The sequence below is a fragment of the Macaca thibetana genome, chromosome X, assembly GCF_024542745.1.
Source record: "Macaca thibetana thibetana isolate TM-01 chromosome X, ASM2454274v1, whole genome shotgun sequence".
Classification (NCBI taxonomy): domain Eukaryota; kingdom Metazoa; phylum Chordata; class Mammalia; order Primates; family Cercopithecidae; genus Macaca; species Macaca thibetana.
In genome coordinates this window covers 149,261,924-149,282,472 of record NC_065598.1, presented here as the reverse complement: position 1 = coordinate 149,282,472, position 20,549 = coordinate 149,261,924, and the positions used below count along the sequence as shown (strand labels likewise).

The 20,549-nt window shown below is 50.2% G+C and overlaps 2 protein-coding genes and 1 pseudogene across 3 annotated transcripts in view; 1 reads left to right on the top strand and 2 right to left on the bottom strand.

Moving 5' to 3' along the window:
* The window catches only part of G6PD (glucose-6-phosphate dehydrogenase), an 82,499-nt gene that overhangs the window by 12,874 nt on the left and 49,076 nt on the right, over window positions 1–20,549 (top strand). The window lies entirely within an intron of this gene.
* Window positions 12,891–14,726, bottom strand: LOC126945502 (cancer/testis antigen 1-like). Its single transcript, XM_050775509.1, has 3 exons — window positions 14,212–14,726; window positions 13,419–13,553; window positions 12,891–13,179 (listed from the first exon to the last, which is right to left on the bottom strand). Exons 1-3 carry the CDS (start codon window positions 14,514–14,516, stop codon window positions 13,041–13,043), a joined length of 579 nt encoding a protein of 192 aa, XP_050631466.1. The 5' UTR covers window positions 14,517–14,726; the 3' UTR covers window positions 12,891–13,040.
* LOC126945485 (cyclic AMP-dependent transcription factor ATF-4-like) lies at window positions 15,114–19,548 on the bottom strand (annotated as a pseudogene). Its single transcript, XR_007722462.1, has one exon. The product of XR_007722462.1 is annotated as a cyclic AMP-dependent transcription factor ATF-4-like (transcript).

Here is a 20,549-nt window from a genome sequence, read left to right as displayed (position 1 = left end):
TGGTCTCAGTGCCTGCTCTTCAAAGCCAGGTATGCACACTGCTGAGGGCAAACAAGGTCTCTCCAAAGAATACCCAGGCACGGATAGTTTTCAACGATGAATATTTATAGTAAGCCAGAGATCATATCTTTGCAACTGATGAAACTTATGAAAAATTCCAGAAGCTAGGTTTAAAACGTGGGGGGTGTGTGTGTGTGTGTGTGTGTGCGTGTGTGTGTGTTACTCCTTCCTGCTTTCAGATGCAAATTGAAAACCACCAGGGAATAGTTAAGCTCTATTCCATCCAGTGGTTCTCAAACTTTAGAGGCGTCCGCATCAGCTGCAGGACTTGTTCAAACACAGATTTCTGAGCTCCACTCTCAGAGTCTCTGACTCAGTAGGTCTGGGATGGGACCTGAGGATCCATATTGCATTTGCCCGTTCTCACTCTGCTGTGAAGAAGTACCCGACGTTGGGTAATTTATAAAGAAAAGATCTTTATTTGACTCACAGTTCTGCACGGCTGGGGAGTCCTCAGGAAACTTACAATCACGGCGGAAGGCATCTCTTCACAGGGCCAGCAGGAGACAGAATGAGTGTGAGCAGGGAAAATGCCAGACGCTTATGAAAACCATCAGATCTGGTGAGACTCACTCATTATCACGAGAATAGCACGGGGGAAACTGCCCCCACGATTCAATTACCTCCACCTGGTCCCGCCCTTGACACATGGGGATTATGGGGATTACAATCCAAGGTGAGACTGGGGTGGGGACACAGAGCCAAACCATATCACATATCTTTAACAAGTCCCAGAGGAAGCTGAGGCCGCTTGTCCACAGGCCCCACTTGGAGAGCCCCTGGTCTAAGCACACGCATCTGTCTGTGGTAACTGATGAGCCACTCATCAGTAGAGCCACTCATGAGCCAAGCGAGTCCTTTCCTCTCTGGTGCCTCCCTCTGTCTCACCCTCCTCATCCTATATTGGAATAGTCAGATTCTTACCCCACAGATGGTGAGCAGGAACTGGGGCATTCACCTTTGCGTCTCCTCGCACCTCTCCTCCACTCCTTGACTGGCTAGTTCCTACTCATTCTTTGTGTGTCAGCAGAGATGTCACCTCGTCCCTGATCAGAACTGGTTAGGCACCCTTCTTGGGTGCTCTCCGTAGGACCTTGAGCCTACCCCGACATATGACATATCACATAAGAATTAATTGTCTGTTCTTCCGTGTCCCTCCCATCAGACTGTGAACTCCCTGAGGGCAGGGACTCTGTGCAGGAGGTTGCTCGTAGTGAGACTTGGAGTGAGGTAATGAGTGCCCCAAAACTTACGAATAGAGAAGAAGGGATGGCTATACGGGGTATTGCAAAGGAAGAGTCTTCCCAGCACCCGCTCCACAGTGTGTGTGTGTAAATGCCTATTCAATTAAATGAACACATTAACAGAGCTGGTTGACTGATGACATAGGGAGAGTAAGACGGAGAAGGGATCCAACATTCAGGGAGCCCCTCATATGTGCCAGACACTGGTGGAGACGGCAAAGTCGAAAACGGCATTGGCTCCAAAAGGAACAGGACCAGATAACGAGCTCGATGTTGATCAAGTGGTATTTAAGGAGACGGCAAATGCACAAATGGAGGTACATACCTGGATAAATGGCACGGAAGGTCTGTGGATCAGTCGTAGCACAGTGGCTGGGAGCATAGACACGGGAGTCAGACACATGTCTGGGGCCGGCTTTGTCTTCTCCAGCAAGCCCCCACCAAGATGTCAGATCCCATCTTCCTGGTGCAAGGGAGGTTAATCCCTTGAAGGTTAATCCCTAGAAGGCTCGCATGGCTTTTAGGGAGCCCATCTACAAAAAGAGGTGGCTTTTTGTAGCAGTGACCCCAGGGCTAAATCCTGTCATCTATGCCCCGAGAAATAAGATTGTGCAAGCTGCTCTCCGGGGAGTAACTTGTGGGGCCAAGTCTTGATGCCCTGAGCATGTGACACCATGGTGGGTGATAGGACAGACCTATCCTAGACCTTGCCGGCAGGAGGGCTAGCGTCCTCTGCTGCAGAAAGAAATCGACAACCTCAAGGATCAACTTGGTAGGCTGGGAGGGGGGAAGACCAGTGTATATTAGTGCGGGACCTGAGGTGGTGTGGAGCTGGGGCTGGGGGTGTAACTGGCCACTCAGGGACCACCATTCCTGTGGGAGGGAGACTCTGGCAGGTCTGGCCCTGGAGGCGTCTGTGTATTTACATGACCCATCCACCTGTCCAACCTATCTAATCTATTTGTTGATTTTAATTTTGACTTTTAATTTTTATGAGTACATAGTAGGTGGATACATTTTTCGGGTGCCTGAAATATTTTGATATGGGCATGCAATGTGTAATCATCGCATCAGGACAAATGGGGTTAGCCAACCTGCTTAGCTAATCTACCTGTCCATCCGTCTGTCCGTCCATCCATCCATCCATCCATCCATCCACCCACCCACCTTTAGGTAGAAATAGATCGTTTGAACCACACGTAAACTTTGCCAACAAGTCCCAGAGACCTTATTTTAGCACATTTGCTGCACACTGCACTTGCTTTTTCTAACTGCTGCTTGGTGGGGAGTGTCCATATTTTAACAGGCTCTGAGAGATTCTGATATGTACCAAAGTTTGAGCACGACTCATACATGGTGACCTTATTTAGAAAACATATCTGCCTGTATCTGGGGTGACAGGTGGGTGGGTCATTCCTGGGGCTGGACACCACCAGGTATGGATGGGGTGTTCATGTTGCCAGGTTGAGCCTGTCCCAGGGGGTGAGGGGAAGGCGTCTGTCTCCCTGTGCCTGGAATGCTTAGTTATGCCTCTCTCTGTTTCAGTGGCCACACAGTGCCTCACTGAGAAATTCCAGATCCTTTGAAGTGAATGGTGTACATTCTGTACCCTTTCCCAAGGTCTTGGCCATGTGGGACGGCTGGGGCCTGGCTCCGATGGGAGGCTTCAGTCTGACTCTACTCTCTGTGACAGGTTGAACACAGCATCTGCATACACAGAAGCAGCAGGTCCCCTTAGAGTCAAGGAGCTATGGCGACGCTAGTTCCCCCTGTTCTGCCTGCGTCTCGTCGGAAAGCCCTGCCCTGCTGCCCTGCCAATGCTTCCTCTCTTCCTGAAGTTTAGCATGGCTTTCCTCCCCCCGTTCATTGCAGTCTTAACTTAAAGTACTTCTCAGAGTATGTGGTCTGCCTTTACTCCATCAGGTCAGCCTGGGCTACCCTCTGAGCAGGAGCCCTCCAGTCTGCTGGCCATAGTGACCTGGGTCTGGGGACCCTGTGATTCTGCCCTTCCGTGCACGATGCTGTCCTTCCCTCATCTCTTCTTTCTGTGGTCTCGTCGTTCTCATCCGTCACCGTTATCCTCCCAACCCCTCGGCAGGAGCAAATTAGCCCCTTCCAGAGCTCGCGCCCCACTTCCCGCTCCTCCTTGGGACCTTCCTGGCTCTCCCCTCTCTTCTCTGCCGCGACAACACCTCATATCTTTCCCCTGGCTTGATGTCGGTCAACCTCTCCTGCGTGGTTATTTCAGCAGGAATTAGACAGCACAGGTGACCTAATCTTCCTTCTACTCAGGCCCGCTTCTCTTTCTAGGCTTCTTATCTCCCATCAGGTTTATGAAGAACTCCACCAGAACCTGTGCATTGTCCTCTCCTCCTTCACCATCACCTGCCACTTCTCCTTAGTTTCAGTAGAGGGGCAGAGGCAGAAGTCACAGCACGGTGGCTTATGAATCAAAAGGGAGGGATGTGAATGTCTTCTGGTGACTCTGGCCCAACTTGGGGGAGTCTGTTCACTGGCAGTTAGAAGTGGATGGCCAAGGGCTCAGGGGTTTCACATCCTCCGTGTCCCAGCCACTGTTTCCACTGCCAGTCTGGGCCCAGGCCTCACCCTGGCCACCTGTCAAGGCCCCATGTCACCCCAGACTGCCCCAGGCATGGAACGGGTGCTGCCCACTGCCTCTGGCACCTGCGGGCCTGGGCCCACACATCTGCATGCTGACACCGGCGTATCTCCTCTGCCCTTGCACATGCTCTGTTGTCCCAAGGGACTTCACCTACATAACACAAGTTCAAATATAAAATGATGAGGAATTTCAGAGGCCACAGAAGAGCACTGGACCAAGAGTGAGGTCCTTTTGAGAGCAGGGCCCCATGCAGAGGTCCCGTGTGCAGGACGCTGGCCCTGGTCACATGGAATCATATCTAACGACGAGGGAGCCTGGGTATAAGTCCCCAGCTAGACGGTAATGTGCACGGGTAAAACTCGAGCTTTATTTCAAAAAGGAAGAAGGTGAGACTCATTACTGGAGGGTAACTTGAAGTTAGCCAGAAGGGGAAGATGGGAGACACACTGCAGTCTCTGGTTCGCAGCAATGGAACAAATCCCTCTGGGCAGGGATAACATGAGGGCTTTCCTCCAGCAGTGGAGCAAAGTCCTTGGTTATTCCATCAGGCAGCCCTTGGGTCTGTCATCTGGGAAAGAACCCCTTGTCCTCACATTGCCTTCTGTGGCCACTGGCTCTGCCTTCTGGCGGTCTCTCCTTATCCATCTGTCCCCCTGGGCCACACCTGATGTGAGCACTGGGGAGTATGGCCTTCTTGGAGGTCATGCAGTGATTCAGCTCGAATGTTTGATCCCACTAAATCTCATGTTGAATTGTAATCCCCAGTGTTTGAGGTGGGGCCTGGTGGGAGGTGATTTTGGGTCATGGGGATGAATCCCTCATGAATGGGGCTTGGGCTGTCTCCTTCCTGATGCGTGAGCTCTCAGTCTGAGCTCACACGAGATCTGGTCTTTAAAAGTGTGTGGCAGCCGGGCACAGTGGCTCACGCCTGTCATCCCAGCACTTTGGGAGTCCAAGGTGGGTGGATCGCTTGAGCCCAGGAGTTTGAGACTAGCCTGGGCATCATGGCGAAACCCCGTCTCAACAAAAAACACAAAAGTTAGCTGGGCGTGGTGACACACACCTCTGGTCTCAACAACTCTGGATGCAGAGGTGGGAGGAATGCTTGAGCCAGGGAGGTTGAGGCTGCACTGAACCGTGATCACACCACTGTGTTCCAGCCTGAGCGACAGAGTGAGACCCTGTCTCAAAGAAATGAACAAATAAATAAAAGTGTGTGGCACGTCCTCCCCCACTGTCTCTCTCTCTCTTCTCTCTTTCTCTCTCTCTCTCTCTCTCTCCCTCCCTCCCTCCCTCCCTCCTGTTTTCACCATGTGAAGTGCCAGCTCGATTTTGGGTCATGGGGGTGAATCCCTCATGAATGGGGCTTGGGCTGTCTCACTTCTGAAGTGCTGATCTTAACTACTTGACTGGCTCCTAAAGTCTGTATCGCCTCCTCAGGATGCTGATTCCAGGGCACCTGCGCAAATGGCTGCAGTTGGAGCTTTAGAAGTAGTTAGCTTTCTCAGCCTGTAAGGTTCCAAATGTTCAGGTTCTCATTCAACAAAGACTTCAGGTCTCAGGAGGAGGAAAGCAACGCTCTCAGAAGTGCATCCCCTCCCAGCTCTGGCTTGCAGACTCCTAGCTCTAGTCCAAGTTCATCTTCCTCTTGTAGGACTCTTGTGGAAGTGACAAGAAGCCTCGGACACATCTCCAACAGTTCGGTTCTTTCTACCATTTCCCCCAACACTTGGCACGGTCAGTCTTTCTCATGTTAGCCCTTCTACTAAGTATTTGATGGCATCTCACTGTGGCAAGTATGATGTGGTGATATCTCAGTCTCACTGTCCATTTTCATGATGCTAAAGGATGCCGGTTCTGGCATAGCTGAGGATGAAGGTTGGCTACTATCAACTGGCCGAGTCATTGTGTCTACAGTGCTGGTGAGGGGGCGTGACACACACCAGCTTTGGCATCAACAGGTGCTGGGCTGGTAGCAGAACCAGCAGGGTAGGGCCTAGGGCTCCTCCAGACCAGTTGCCACTTTCTCTTGGGCTGGAGAGAAGGCTTAGGGGACAGGCAAAAGGGAGGCACTGAATTGGGAGTGGGGTCTGGCCCGCTTCTTTCCGCTGGGACCTAGATAGATCTCTTCACGCTCAGCTTGAGTATCTGCCACTTGGCCCTCCAGGGAACCGGATAGCCCGTGCCGAGCCACAGCCTGTGGTGTACACGTTTACAGCAGCGTCATCGTGTGCAAGGGTTGTGTTCACGCTTCTCTCCTTCCCCGCCCTGGTGACCAGCGGCCCCATGCCTCCTGGGACAGCGCCCCGGTGCTGGCCTTCCCGCATAAGTCGGAACTTGCCTGGATGTCTCAGCTGCCAGAAACCCCAACTGGACAGTCTCTGTCAAACGTATTCAGGGAGACAGCAGTCAGCTGTGTTCTCCCTCCAAGCGATTAGCGTTTGAGACAGGGGCAAAGTCTTAGCCTGGGTACTCAATCACAGCTTCTCAAGTGAGAGTATTATTATGTATTGCATCATACAAGCTTATGACACCAGGTTAGTATTTTTGGAATTTGTAAGTCTATGTTGTTCCTCATAATTCACTATTACTCCTATTTGGTTTTAAAACTATTTTCCATATATTAAAAAGCAACATTGAACTAAGGCTGTGGTATTCAAAAGGATCCCTGGTTTTCAACAAACGAACTCTTATAAAGAATTCTGCCATGAAAAGGAAACAGTATCTCAATATGTAAAAGTTTTGTTCAACAAGATTCAATAATTTTCGAGTCAGAAAATGTGAAGAGTAAATTTTTTCAAAGGTTCAAAGGAAAAAGCAACCTGTGCAAGCTCCATTAAACCTGTCTTTGCACACACCTCCTGAGCACTTTGAAACTGCTAACAGTTTTAAAGTTTGACTGAAAGTGGCAGTACTTAAAGGCTTCAGGAATCTTTTTTTTTTTTTTTTTTTTTTTCAAGAAATGTACCGATAGCCATTTCAGACAGCCACCTGGGATGCTTTCTATTACATACAGCAAAATCTGATTCACGAACAAGAAATTTCTCGCAATACAAAAAGATAAATGATAATTAAAATATCTCCTTTATCACACAACCAATCTATATAATCCAATCCCTCCTAAAGTGTTTAAAACAATTAGGAATGGAGACACATTGTTTTGCATAAAACCTTTCCTCTTCATAAAACCCAGGGGTGAAAGATTATCATTCATGTAATAAAACCACAATTATTTCCATTTTGGTATTAAATTGTAGCTATACATTTACAAAACTTTATAAAGAAATGTGGCCGGGCGCGGTGGCTCAAGCCTGTAATCCCAGCACTTTGGGAGGCTGAGGTGGGCGGATCACTGGAGGTCAGGAGTTCCAGACCAGCCTAGCCAACATGGTGAAACCCCGTGTCTACTAAAATACAAAAATCAGCTGGGCTTGGTGACGGGTGCCTGTAATCCCAGCTACTCGGGAGGCCGGGGCAGGAGAATCGCTAGAACCTGGGAGGCGGAGGTTGCATTGAGTTGAGATCCCACCGCTGCACTCCAGCGTGGGCGACAGGGCGACACTTCCTCTCAAAAAAAAAAAAAAAAAAAAAATTAATAAAAAGAAAACTGGGCAAATGATCTGAACGGGCATTTCTCAAAAAGAGACATACATATGGCCAACAAATAAATGAAAACGTGGCTACCATCAAACATCAGCAGGGAAGTGACAATCAAACCACAATAAGGTATCACCTCACCCCAGTTAGGATGACCAGTATCAAGAAGACTAGAGATAACAAATGCTGAGAAAGATGCAAAGGAAAGGGAACTGTTACATACTGCTCATGGGATTGTAAAGTAGTACAGCCACTGTGGAGAATGGTATGGAGGTTCCTCAAAACTCTAAACATAGAACGACCCTACGGTCCAGCAATCCCACTACTGGGAATTTATCCAGAGAAAAGGAAATCAATGTATTGAAGAGACAGCTGCACCCCTATGTTTATTGCAGCATTATTCACAATAGCCAAGGATTGGAATCAACACAAGGGTCCAACCACAAGTGAATGGATAAAGAATATGTGGTGTATATACACAATGGAATACTATCGGCCATGAAAAGAATGAAATCTTGTCATTTGTGACAACATGGATGGAACTGAAGGACATTTTGTTAAGTGAAGTAAGCCAGGAACAGAACGTTAAACTCTGCATGTTCTCGTTCATATGCAGAAGCTAAAAAGAGTTGGTCTTACGAAGGTAAAACGGAAGATACTAGAGGCTGGGATGGGGAGGGGAAGGAAGGGATATGGAGACATTTGTTAAAGGATACAACATTATAGCTAGATAGGAGGAATAAGTTCTAGTGTTCTATACCATTGTAGAATGGCTAGAGTTAACAATAATCTATTATATAGTTTCAAACAGCTAGAATGAGGATATTGAATATTCCCAACACAAAGAAATGATAAATGTTTGAGATGATGGATATGCTAATTACGTTGATCTGTTCACTCTACATTATATGTATCAAAACTTCACTATGTACCCAATACATATGTAGAACTGGTATGTGTCAATTAAAGAAATAAAAGCTATAAAAACCCATCTCAATGTATATGGTAAATACATACAATTTTACATGCCAATTTTAAAAACAAATAAATTTGAAACATCTAAATTTCTAATAGGAAAGAAATAATAAAGATAAGAGCAGAAATTTAAAACTGTAAAATGAACAAACAATAGAGAAAAATCCACGAACCTGAATGCTTTTTGAAATACCAATAAAACTGAAAAAAGAATAACCAGGAAATATTAGGAACAATATTTGGAAATAAATTTGCCAATTTCGATGAAATGGACAAATTCCTTGAATGACTCAGATAACCAAAACTTGCTCAAGAGAAGTAGAAAACCTGAATAGCCTTCGATCTATGAAAGACATTTCGTATCCTAGGCTCACTCCTGTAATCCCAGTACTTTGGGAGGCCAAGGTGGGAGGATTGCTTGAGGCCAGGAGTTCAAAGCTACAGTGAGTTATAATCCCTCATAGCCTAGACAACAAAGTGAGATCTCATCTTTAAAAAAAAAGTATTTTGGCCGGGCGCGGTGGCTCAAGCCTGTAATCCCAGCACTTTGGGAGGCCGAGACGGGTGGATCACAAGGTCAGGAGATCGAGACCATCCTGGCTAACCCGGTGAAACCCCGTCTCTACTAAAAAATACAAAAAACTAGCCGGGCGAGGTGGCGGGCGCCTGTAGTCCCAGCTACTGGGGAGGCTGAGGCAGGAGAATGGCGTGAACCCGGGAGGCGGAGCTTGCAGTGAGCTGAGATCCGGCCACTGCACTCCAGCCTGGGTGACAGAGCGAGACCCCGTCTCAAAAAAAAAAAAAAAAAAAAAAAAAAAAAGTATTTTATTGTTTTTCCTCTGACTCTGTAGATAAAACAGTTTCACGGGAGGGAAAACGAACGAGCAACACAGAAAACTATAGAGAAGAATGTAACTGTCACCCACAGCCACATGAGAGGACTGTCAGGATCCTGGTGGCCCTGCCGCCTGCAATTGCCTCTGCATATGCAGTCACACACACACACACACACACACACACACACACACACACAGTCATACGGAGAGTGCATAGCACACATGTATGCTGCATGACCCAGACACATTCATCATTGTCATGTCCCCAACCTGAGTCTCATTTTGACAGCCATGTACCTCCCCACGCTGTTCCCCCATGCCATATGCTAATGCTAGAAAACGAGGTGGGAGGATCACCTGAGGCCTCGCCCATTCCCCCTCCTCACCCACCTTGCCATGCCGGCGCCCGCGTGGGTGTGAATTGGGGGCATCTTTCAAGGGAGGGCAGAAGGAGAACCTGCTGTCTGTCTGCTCCCCACCTCAGGGAGCCCTCCCGCCCTCTTGTGTTTCCTCCTGGGCCCTTGAGGTCACTTGAGGGAAGAGAGGGGAAGCCTAGCACACTGGAGACACAGCTTTGGGAAGGAAGACACAGAGCTGAGCCAAACAAAGGAGGCCGCTCTGGGAAGCTCAGGGAATGAGACCCCAGAGGACAGATGAGCATCATGGGCGAAGCAGGGTCAGATCCCCCGTGAATTCAATACTTCAGCCAAGCAAGGTTTACGTCCTAGGGCAGGAGGGAAAGAGGCAGCTCCAGTTAAGGAAGGGCCGCCCTCTGGAGACAGGCCCCGGGTCACTCCAGGGGTCTCCCTGCAGAGCCTGTAGCATTGCTCCCAGACTCAGTGGGCCAGCAGGTCCCTACCTGACAGTTACTGTGCTCCTGGATCTTCATCTTTGCTCCCTGGGCTTCTGCTTTTGTGCCCGTGATGTTGTCTGCAGGGGCCGGTGGCTCAGCGCCTGGTCAAAGTTGTCTGGACGCATTTACCTGTCTTCGACCTCATTTGCCTGTCCAGGAGTTTCTCAGATGGATTCCTCAAGGTGGGTGGATGAAGGGGGCCAGCCCCTCCACACCTGTGGGTATTTCTCGTCAGGTGGGACGAGAGACTGAGGAAAGAAATAAGACACAAAGTATAGAGAAAGAACAGTGGGCCCAGGAGACCGGCGCTCAGCATACGGAGGACACGCATGGGCAGCGGTCTCTGAGTTCCCTCAGTATTTATCGATTACTATTTTTACTATCTCAGTAAGGGGAATGTGGCAGGAGAACAGGGTGAGAGTGGGGAGAAGGTCAGCAAGAAAACACGTGAGCAAAGGAATCTGTGTCACAAATAAGTTCAGGGGAAGTTACTATGCCTAGATGTGCATGTAGGCCAGATTTATGCTTCTCTCCACCCAAACATCTCAGTGGAGTAAACAGTAACAGAGTGGCACTGCCACCAACATGTCTCGCCTCCCGCCACAGGGCGGGTTTTCTCCTATCTCAGAATAGAACAAATGTACAATCGGGTTTTATGCCGAGACATTTCATTCCCAGGGGCAGGCAGGAGACAGAGGCCTTCCTCTTATCTCAACTGCAAGAGGCCTGCCTCCTCAGCACAGACCCTTCACGGGTGTCGGGCTGGGGATGGTCAGGTCTTTCCCATCCCACGAGGCCATATCTCAGGCTATCACATGGGGAGAAACCTTGGACGATACCCGGCCTTCCAGGGCAGAGGTCCCTGAGGCTTTCCGCAGTGCATTGTGCCCCTGGTTTATCGAGAATGGAGAACGGCGATGACTTTTCCCAAGCATACTGCCTGTAAACATTTTACTAACAAGGCACACTTTGCACAGCCCTAGATCCCTTAAACCTTGATTCCATACAACACATGTTTCTGTGAGCTCAAGGTTGGGGCAAAGTTACAGATTAACAGCATCTCAGGGCAAAACAATCCTTCGGGGTACAGGTCAAAACGGAGTTTCTTATGTCTTCCTGTTCTACATAGACACAGTAACACTCTGATCTTTCTTTCTTTTCCCTACAGGTGGAAGGGTATGTACATCTTTCCCTCAATAGAAAATGCCAAATAAATGTCCAGATAGAGGTTACCACCACTCCTACTGACAGCGTATGAGTCTTCGTTTCCAACTACAGCCTTGCCAAGCACTGGAGATTGTCAACTAATACTATTAATTTACATTAAAATATGCTCTGGTCCCACTGAGCAAATTCCAAAACAAAACTCAAAGGGATCAAGTTGTCTCCAAGCAACTTAAGAGCATCCCGGAACGCAGCTCAAGAATATGTCTGTTTCAGCTTGACATACAGCCCCTTTCCAATGTAGCTCTGGCCAAGATGGTGCCAGCATGTCCGCGCAGCAGACAAGGCACCTCAGCATGTCACGTAGACCCCGCAGCAGCCTGCCCCCTCCCCTGCCTACCATTCATGCCAAGTCCCCCTTTAAAAGGCCCTGCTGTCTGCCCACAAAGGGAAGCAGAGCCCTTAAAGGCAGGAGCCTGTACGTCTTCCCCTAAACCAAGCATGGCAGAAAGTCTGCTTCTTCGTAGCAGACATCGCTCTTGTTAATTCGATCTCCAAGAGGTGAGAGAATGAACCTGTGTTTTGGTTATATTGCGTGTACACAAAGATTTTAAATTATTTGAATTACTGTTATCATAATTTCAGAGACAGGGTCTCGCTCTGTCACCAAGGCTGGAGCTCAGGGGTGCATTCATAGCTCACTGCAGCATCCAGCTCTTGGACTCAACACATCCTTCCACCTCACACCTCAGCCTCCTGAGTAACTGGGACTACAGGTGCCTGCCACCACACCCTCCACTCCTAATTTTTAAATATATATATATATATATATATATATATGTGTGTGTATATATATATATATATGTGTATATATATATGTATACACACACACAGACACACACACACACATATATACACACACACACGTGTATATATATACACACACATATATATACGTATGTGTCTATATATATTTATATATATAAATATATATATTTATTTATATATATATTTATATATATATATAAATAAATATATGGCCCAGGGTGGCTTCAGACTCCAGGTCTCAAGTCATCCTCCCGCCTCAAGCCTCCCACAGCGATGGGAATACGGGTGTGGGCCACCATGCCCGACCCATATCACATGCTTAAGAGTGAAATGATAATGCTGGTTTTATGCACCTATTCAAGTACATGTTTTTGAAGAATTTTTTCAAAGTAAAAAAGCTCGTATGTTCAATGAAGACAATTTGGGAACAAACTTAATGCTGAGCTGGAAAAACATCATATATGCTACTGTCATATATTTAACATATAAATGCAAGCATATTGAGGAAAGTATTCTAAAATGTCCACAGTACTTAAAGCTGAACGGCGGGACCCAGTGGCTTTTCATTTTCCCCCATTTCCCAAATTGTCTTCCATTACCTTGTGCTACTTCAATCTCTGAATCCCAGAGCCTCCCCTGCAACCCGAGGACAAGGGCACGCAAGTCTGAAGGTGCCTTCGCTCGCCGAGAAGAGACTCAGACACGGAATTGTAGCTCAGTTTTATTTTCTACAGAAACAAACATGTAAGCCGGCCTCCTCCAGCGACAAACAATCAGGCCCCCACAATGAAGTGGCCGCTCGTGCAAGGACCATCCCCTAGGGGAGGAGGCACGACCTAGGAAGGGGCACCAGGCTGGGCTTAGCGCCTTTGTCCTGAGGGAGGCCGAGCCAAAAACACAGGCAGAAAGCACTGCGTAATCCACATCAACAAGGAAAGCTGCTGGAGACAGGAGCTGATGGAGAGCTGGAGTTGGCGGTGGTCCGCAGCAATCAGTCGGCTAAATGTGAGAGGCGAAGAACATTACATTAAAGGTGACACCTCTGCACCCATCTCCCCGGGCTCCCTCGGGTGGTGGCGGGCCTGGTGCACGAGGTCTCTGTTCTGAGACCCTGTGCTGGGGTGTTCCCAGGTCTCTAGAAACCTGACCGTGGGGTGTAGGCGGATCCCAGCCCCCACCCTGCCACGCTGCGCACGCCACCCACCCAGGCCCCGTCCCTGTCCTGGTCCTGAACTGACATAGTCAGTATGTTGCCAGACACGGTGAACTCCTTCAGAAGCACCCCTGGCATGGGGAGCGGTGGGGCATCCCGGGCCAGGCTCCTGTGGGCCAGCTCTGCTTCCATGGGTGTCGGGAAAGGCATGGTGAGGTAGCTGGTGGGGGCCCAGTTAAGGCATCATCTCCTAGGACGTGGCCTGTGCCTCCGGCCTGCTGCTTACCCCAGGTCAGCTTTCCCCACTCCTCACCCCCACCCCCGATTGCCCAGCTCATCCCCCCCAGGCTGTCTCCCCAGGCACTGGCCCAGTAGCACATCCCACTCAGCTGTCTTGGTTCCACACTTTCCTTTGCTGCACCTCAAGGTGACTCCTCCATGCCCTTACAAGGCCCCTCCCCACCCTGCCCCCTGTCGCATCACCCGGCCCCCTCCTCGTCACCCAACCCTCCCTCTCCCCACCTCCCGCCACCCGCTCCCATCTTGCCCCCTTCCCCCCACCTCCTGATCCCCTCCTACACCCGGGTCCCCCTATCTCCTGGCCCCTGCCCCCCTTCCTGCATGACCCAGTGCCCCTAACCCCATCACCCATCCCCTCTCCCCCACCCTGCACACCCCCTACCTCCCAGCCCTTACCTGCTGCCCTCCTCACAGCTGGCCTCCCGTATCCCCACCTCCCAACTCCCACCCCCACCCCCACCCAACCCCTTACTCACATCTCCCCCGCCTCCTCCCCCACCGGGCCCTGCCCTCCCCATCTCCCGGCCCCCACCCCGCCACGAGAACTGTCTAGAACAGAACAGAACGGAACAGGATACAATTCAAGCAGGCGGCTGTCCGGCCTCCTGGTCCCGCATCTGCAGCATCCATTCAGCCGTGAAGCCGGGCCGCCACGTGGCCCACGAGGGACGCCTCCTCCTGGCCCTGAGACCCCTTCTGGCCCTGAGACTCCTTCTGGCCCTGAGGCCCTTGCTGCCGCGATGCCCTGAGTACCTCCGCCGCTCGCAGCACCCGCCTCTCCTGGACCGCCAGCATAGCCCCCTGGGCCACCAGGATCGCCAGGGCCCCCTGGGCCATCAGCATCGCCCGCCGCACCCCCTGTGCCCTGGCCTGCGGCCCGCATGGCTCCTGGGCCTCTGTGGTGTGCTCAGAGAGAAAGTCAGGGCCCACAAGCACGCGGAGGCAGTGAGGCTGCAGGAAGTTCCGCCCCCTGGCGTGACAGGGGCAGCCTGGGATCCTCAGGGCGCCTGCGCACAGGGGCCCTACTTCCGGCCCTGGGAGACCCCGAGCGAGCCCCGGAGCACATGACTGGTTCTCGCCAACCCTGCCCCGCCCCAAGAGAGCCCGGGCCGGAAGGTGGCCGCCATGCCAGCTTGGACCCGTCACCCCTGAGAAGCCGGCAGTCCACCAGGCCCCTGTCCCGGGAGCCCTGCAGGTAGTCCGGTACCGCGGGGCCCAGCCTGTCCCGTCTCCCTGGTCTTCCTCACATCGAGGAGCAAGGCGGGCCTGGGAACACAGGGCCGGGGCTGTGCGGCCGTCGTCCCGGACCCTGCCTATCCTGCCTGTCCTTGGGGGAGCGTCCAGGACAGACCCCGGGGCCAGGCCTCTAACTGGGTTCAGCAGCCTCCGTCCCTGTCCCGGTCGCCCAGCCAGGTGGGGTAGCTGGAACCGCATGTCAGGTGGGAGTGACCTCCTGCCAGCCAAGGTCTCCCATGTGCCAGGTCCACCCAAGGTGGACGGGAGGGCCCAGCGGGACCCAGGGCCGGGTCTCACTCCTGGGTTCAACAGGCTCTGTCCCTGTCCTAGTCGCCCCGCCTGGTGGGGGAGCTGGAGCTGCGTGTGGGGTGGGTTGCGGGTGGCCTCCCAGCAGCCAGGGGCTCCCGGGCTCTAGGCCCGGCGCAGGTGGACAGGCAGGACCTGCTGGACCTGAGGCTGGGTTGGGCCTGGCTCCTGGATTCGGCAGTATCAGTCCCTGTCCTGGTCGCTCTTACCTGGTGGGGAGCTGGGAGATGACCCTGTGTCTGCTGGGTGCTGATCTACTTGTGTGTCCGGAAGGGGGGTCAAATCCACGGGACAGGTACCTCTAGAGGCATGCAGGGGTGAGGGCGGCACGGCCCTGGGAGCTGGATGTCTGTGCCAGGCACACCTGTGGCAACAGGAGGTGACCGGACAGGGTCTAGCCCTGAGGAAGGGGGAGGTACTGCAATCCAAACCACTCTCCCCCACCGTCCAAATCCAGGAATCAGCAGCCTCTGCACCTGGGAAAAGCATATTGACACTCACGTGGAAACTAAAAAAGTTGATCTTTTGGAGGTAGAGCAGAATAATGGTTACCAGAGACTGGGAAAGGTGGGGAGGGTGGGGAGGTTACTGGGGACAAACATATAGTTGGATAGAAGGAGTAAGTTCTAGTGTTTGATAGCACTGTAGAGGGACTATTTATTGTATATTTCAAAATAGCTAAAAGATAGGAAATGTTCCCCAAAAAAAGAAATGATAAATGCTTGAGGTGGTGGAGGATATCCTAAATACCCCGACTTGATCATTACATAGTGTGTGCGTCTGCATGTATCAAAATATCACATATACTCCATAAATATGTGGAGTTATCATACATCAGTTAAAAATGTTTTTACTTACAGGAAAGAAAAATTCACCCAAGCTCTTGCGTGTACCTCCAGTTCATTATTTTCACTACTGTATTTCATTGCATATATTTCATTAAATGATGAATTTTAAAAACCAGAGAACACAACTTGGTAACACAATTACACCTGGAATAGCTGAAAATGAGACATAACCCACTTAGTGATTGCCATCCTTCCTGTCATCCTCTGCTCAGTCCCCATTCTCAGACAGAGGCAGGCTAAAGTTCTTACCTTCAACAGGTCAGGGAAGGGAGAGTAAAGTACACGTGACCCTGTCTTAGGAAGCAGGAAGACAGAGGGAGGGTCTCCTGGTCCCCATTATTTTCCCGGCCTATTATCACCAGATCAAGTCAAGAAAGGAAGTCCTAACTGATTGAGAGATTCCCGGAGATACTGCCACTGTCCTGGAAGTCTCAATCAGCCACTGGGCCGGAAATCTCCTCCATCAATATTTCAGCCAGAGCAACATCTGCCACTAGATGGCATCAAACTCCAGCCGGGATCAGGACAGATTTGGATGGTCCAGTAGGCTTGCCTCGTTCACTTCATTAACCCCACAGTAACACAGTTTCACATTGTATGTGATTGGATTTCTTGGAAACTACCTATTACATTACAGCAGAGTTTCCTAGTCCTCTAATTTATCCATTCTGCTGATGATGGGCAGGCATTTGGATAGTTTCCATCCCTTGGCTATGAACATACTTGTACAGGTCTCTTGAAGCACACGTCCAAGTTTCTTTTTGGAATTGCTGTATCACAGGCAATACATATCTCGAAATTTACTAGATAATGCCATGTTTTTCCAAGTGGTTTGAGCCAATTTTCGCTTCCACCGTAATGTATGAGAGTACCTATAGCTCAACATTCTCATCAATAGTGACGGTACTAGTCTGTTCTCGCATTGCTATAAAGAACTACCTGAAACTGAGTAATTTATAAAGAAAAGAGGTTTAATTGACTCACAGTTCTGCAGGCTCTACAGGAAGCATGGCTGGGGAGGCCTCAAGGAAGTTACAATCATAGCAGAAGGCAAAGAGAAAGGAGTCACATCTTATATGGCCAGAGAAGGAGAAAGAGAAAGTGAAGGGGGAGATGCTACACACTTTTAAACAACCAGATCTCGTGAGAGCTCACTATCATGAGAATAGCAAAGGAGAAACCAACGCCCATGATCCAATCACCTCCCACCAGGCCCTTCCTCCAACACTAGGGATTACAATTCAACATGAGATTTGGGCAGGGACATAAATCCAAACCATATCATTCCACCCCTGCCCCCTCCCAAATCTCATGTACTTCTCACATTGCAAAATACAATCATCTCCTCTCAACAGTCCCCCAAGTCTTAACCCATTTCAGCACTAACTCGAAACTCCACAGTCCAAAGTCTCATCTGAGATAAGGCAAGTCCCTTCTGCCCATGAGCCTGTAAAATCAAAAACAAGTTAGTTACTTCCAAGATACAATTGAGGTACAGGCATTGGGTAAAGACTCCCTTTCCAAAAGGGGGACATCGGCCAAAACAAAGGGGCTACAGGCCCCATGCAAGTCCAAAACCCAACAGGACAGCCACTAATTCTTTTTTTTTTTTCCACTACAAAATAATTTATTCAAACACACAGCTATAGCGTGAGACTCCTGTGTACAAGCACACTGATGCTCCTGACTACCCTCAACTAGAGGACCCTTTTCTTCCCTCTTGCCTTGCAGACCTCTTCTATCGAATCTTTCATGTACTGGATCTCCTTGGCCAGGGAATCTGCCCTCTCTTTCAGTGCCTCGTTCTTCTTTTCCAGGGCTTTGCACTCACCAGTGAGGACCTCCTACTCCACCCTCTTCTTCTGGTGATACCTAGTTCCTGCTGTTCTGTTTTTGCTCCATTTTTTCAGCTTCTTATCCAGTTTCTCACCCTTTACTTGTGCTGCTACCATCTTCTCCCCAGGAGGGTCATAAGGTTTGGGACAGGCAGAGCCACAGAGGACACCTGGAGATGGCAGGCTCCTACTCGGAGAGCCCCTGGAGGTAGAGGGGATGTGCTGGGGAGAGCTGAGATAGGACTCTGGGCTCATACAGATGCCACTATCATTATCTGAGGGAGTGACTTCCTCCTTTATGCACTGAGGGATCATGGAAATGTAAGCAGTGAAGTCTGGCTTCCTATCTCCTTCAGAGATATCTGCTTCACTTCCCAGCTCTAGACTACAGGAATAATCTAGAGTGGAGGACAGGACCTCTGGGGAAAGGGGAAGAGGTTGCAAGAAGGTGAAGGGGGCAACCTGGTTGGGTTTTGTTCACCTTTCTGGGAGATGGCAAATCGGGTTCACCGTCTGAGGGGGCTCCTTATTAGTCTCCTGGACTAGGGGGACAAAGAGATCACACGAGTCATCCAACGTGGCCAGAAGCTCATCTGGCATGGTTTCCAGGTCATCTATACCCAACAGGGCATTAAAGTCGAACTCCTTCAGATCCGTTTTCTTCAACATCCAATCTGTCCCAAAGAAAGCATCCTCCTTGCCATTGTCGGAGGCACTGACCAACCCACCCACAGGCAGCCATTCGGAGGAGTCTGCCTTAGCCTTGTCGCTGGAGAACCCATGAGGTTTGAAGTGCCTGGCCACCTCCAGGTAGTCATCTAAGAGACCTAGGCTTTCTTCAGTCCCCAAACCTGACTGGTCAAAGGGGGACATCAAGCCCCCACCAACACCTCACTGCTCAGGAAGCTCATCTTGGTCACGGTGCAGTGCTTTGCTGGAATCAAGGAATGTGCTTAATTCGAAGGTGTCTTTGTCAGTTACAGCAATGCTGCTGCTGAATGCTGTGAGAAGTGCCATGGCTTAAGCCGCCGGTGGGTGCCACTGCAGAGCCTGGTGCTGCTGCCACCACTGCAAAGGCCAATGCTGCCACAGACACTGCTACCCCTAATACGCCATGGTGGCCATGGACCCTGAAGGCCGGAAGGAGGGAAGGCACGCACGTGCGGAGGAAACTACATGTGTGGGCGGGCACAGCAGAAAATCGTCATTAATTCTTAAAGCTCCAAAATAACCTCCTTTGACTCCATGTCTTACATCCAGGCCACACTGATGCAAGGGGTGGGCTCCCAAGGCCTTGGGCACCTCCGCTTCTGTGGCTCTGCAGGGTACAGCCCCCTCGGCTGCTTTCCTGGGCTGGTGTTGAGTGTCTGCAGCTTTTCCAGGAGTATAATGCAAGTTGCCGGTGGATCTACGATTCTGGGGTCTGGAGGACGGTGGCCCCCTTCTCACAGCTCCACCAGGCAGTGCCCCAGGGGGGACTCTGTGTGGGGACTCCAACCCCAGGTTTCCCTTCTGCACTACCCTAGTTGAGTTTCCCCAGGAGGGCTCCGTCCCTGCAGCAGACTTCTGCCTGGACATTCAGGTGTTTCCATACATCCTCTGAATGTACACAGAGGTTCCCAAGCCTCAACTTTTGCCCTCTGCATACCCGCAGGCTTAACACCACATGGAAGCCACCAAGGCTTACAGCTTGCACCCTCTGGAGCAGCAGCCGGAAGTGTATCTGGGGCCCTTTTAGACATGGCTGAAGCTGGAGCAGCTGGGGCACAGATAGCAGTGTCCCGAGGGTGCGCAGGCCAGCAGGGTCCTGGGCCGGGTCCAAAAATCCTTTCTTGCCTCTTTGGCCTCCAGGCCTGTGAATGTCCATCAAAAAATTAAAAATAGAACTACCATATGATCCAGCTATCCACTTCTGGGTATAGATCTGAAGGAAATGAAATCTGTTTCTTCCTGAGTCAGTTTTCATAGTTTGTACATTTCTAGGAATTTGTCCACTTCATCTAGGTTATCTAATGTGTTGGCAAACAATTGTTCACAATCTTCTCATATAATCCTTTTTGAGGGTGGAAGAATTCAGTAACGATCAACAAAATGGAAAGGCAACTTGCAGAATAGTGAGGAATAATATATTGTTCACATCTTATCAATATAATACATGCATTTTGTGGGGGCAATAATACATGGTCTCAGTTTTTTTCCTCATCAGCTATAACAGGGTTGGGGTCTACAGTGATATCTTCTCAAGTCTCCAGCATCTGCGTCGCACTCAGGTAGCAGCACAGAGTCCCGAGTGAGCCCCTAACAGATACTCATCTCCCTTGGGACAGAAGCAGCACATGGACTTCCATCTCTGGTCATTAGGTCCCGTGGCCTAGGGACCATGTCTCAAAATTAGCTTCGATGCCATAACATATTTGATCAGAATACAGGTAATGGTCTAAGCTGAAATATAAGCATTTCAGCTGAACTTCAGGCATAGTGATGGCAAATTGGAAAGAGATGCAAAGAGATTTCAAGGATCTTGGAAATTCACAATGTCATTTAAGAAGGAAACACACGTCACTCAATTCCAGTAAAGAATCACAGACTCGGCCATGCATGTTGGCTCATGCCTATAGTCCCAATAGTTTGGGAGATCGAGGTGGGAGGATCGCTTGAGCCCAGGAGTTCGGGAATCACAGACTCTTCAGC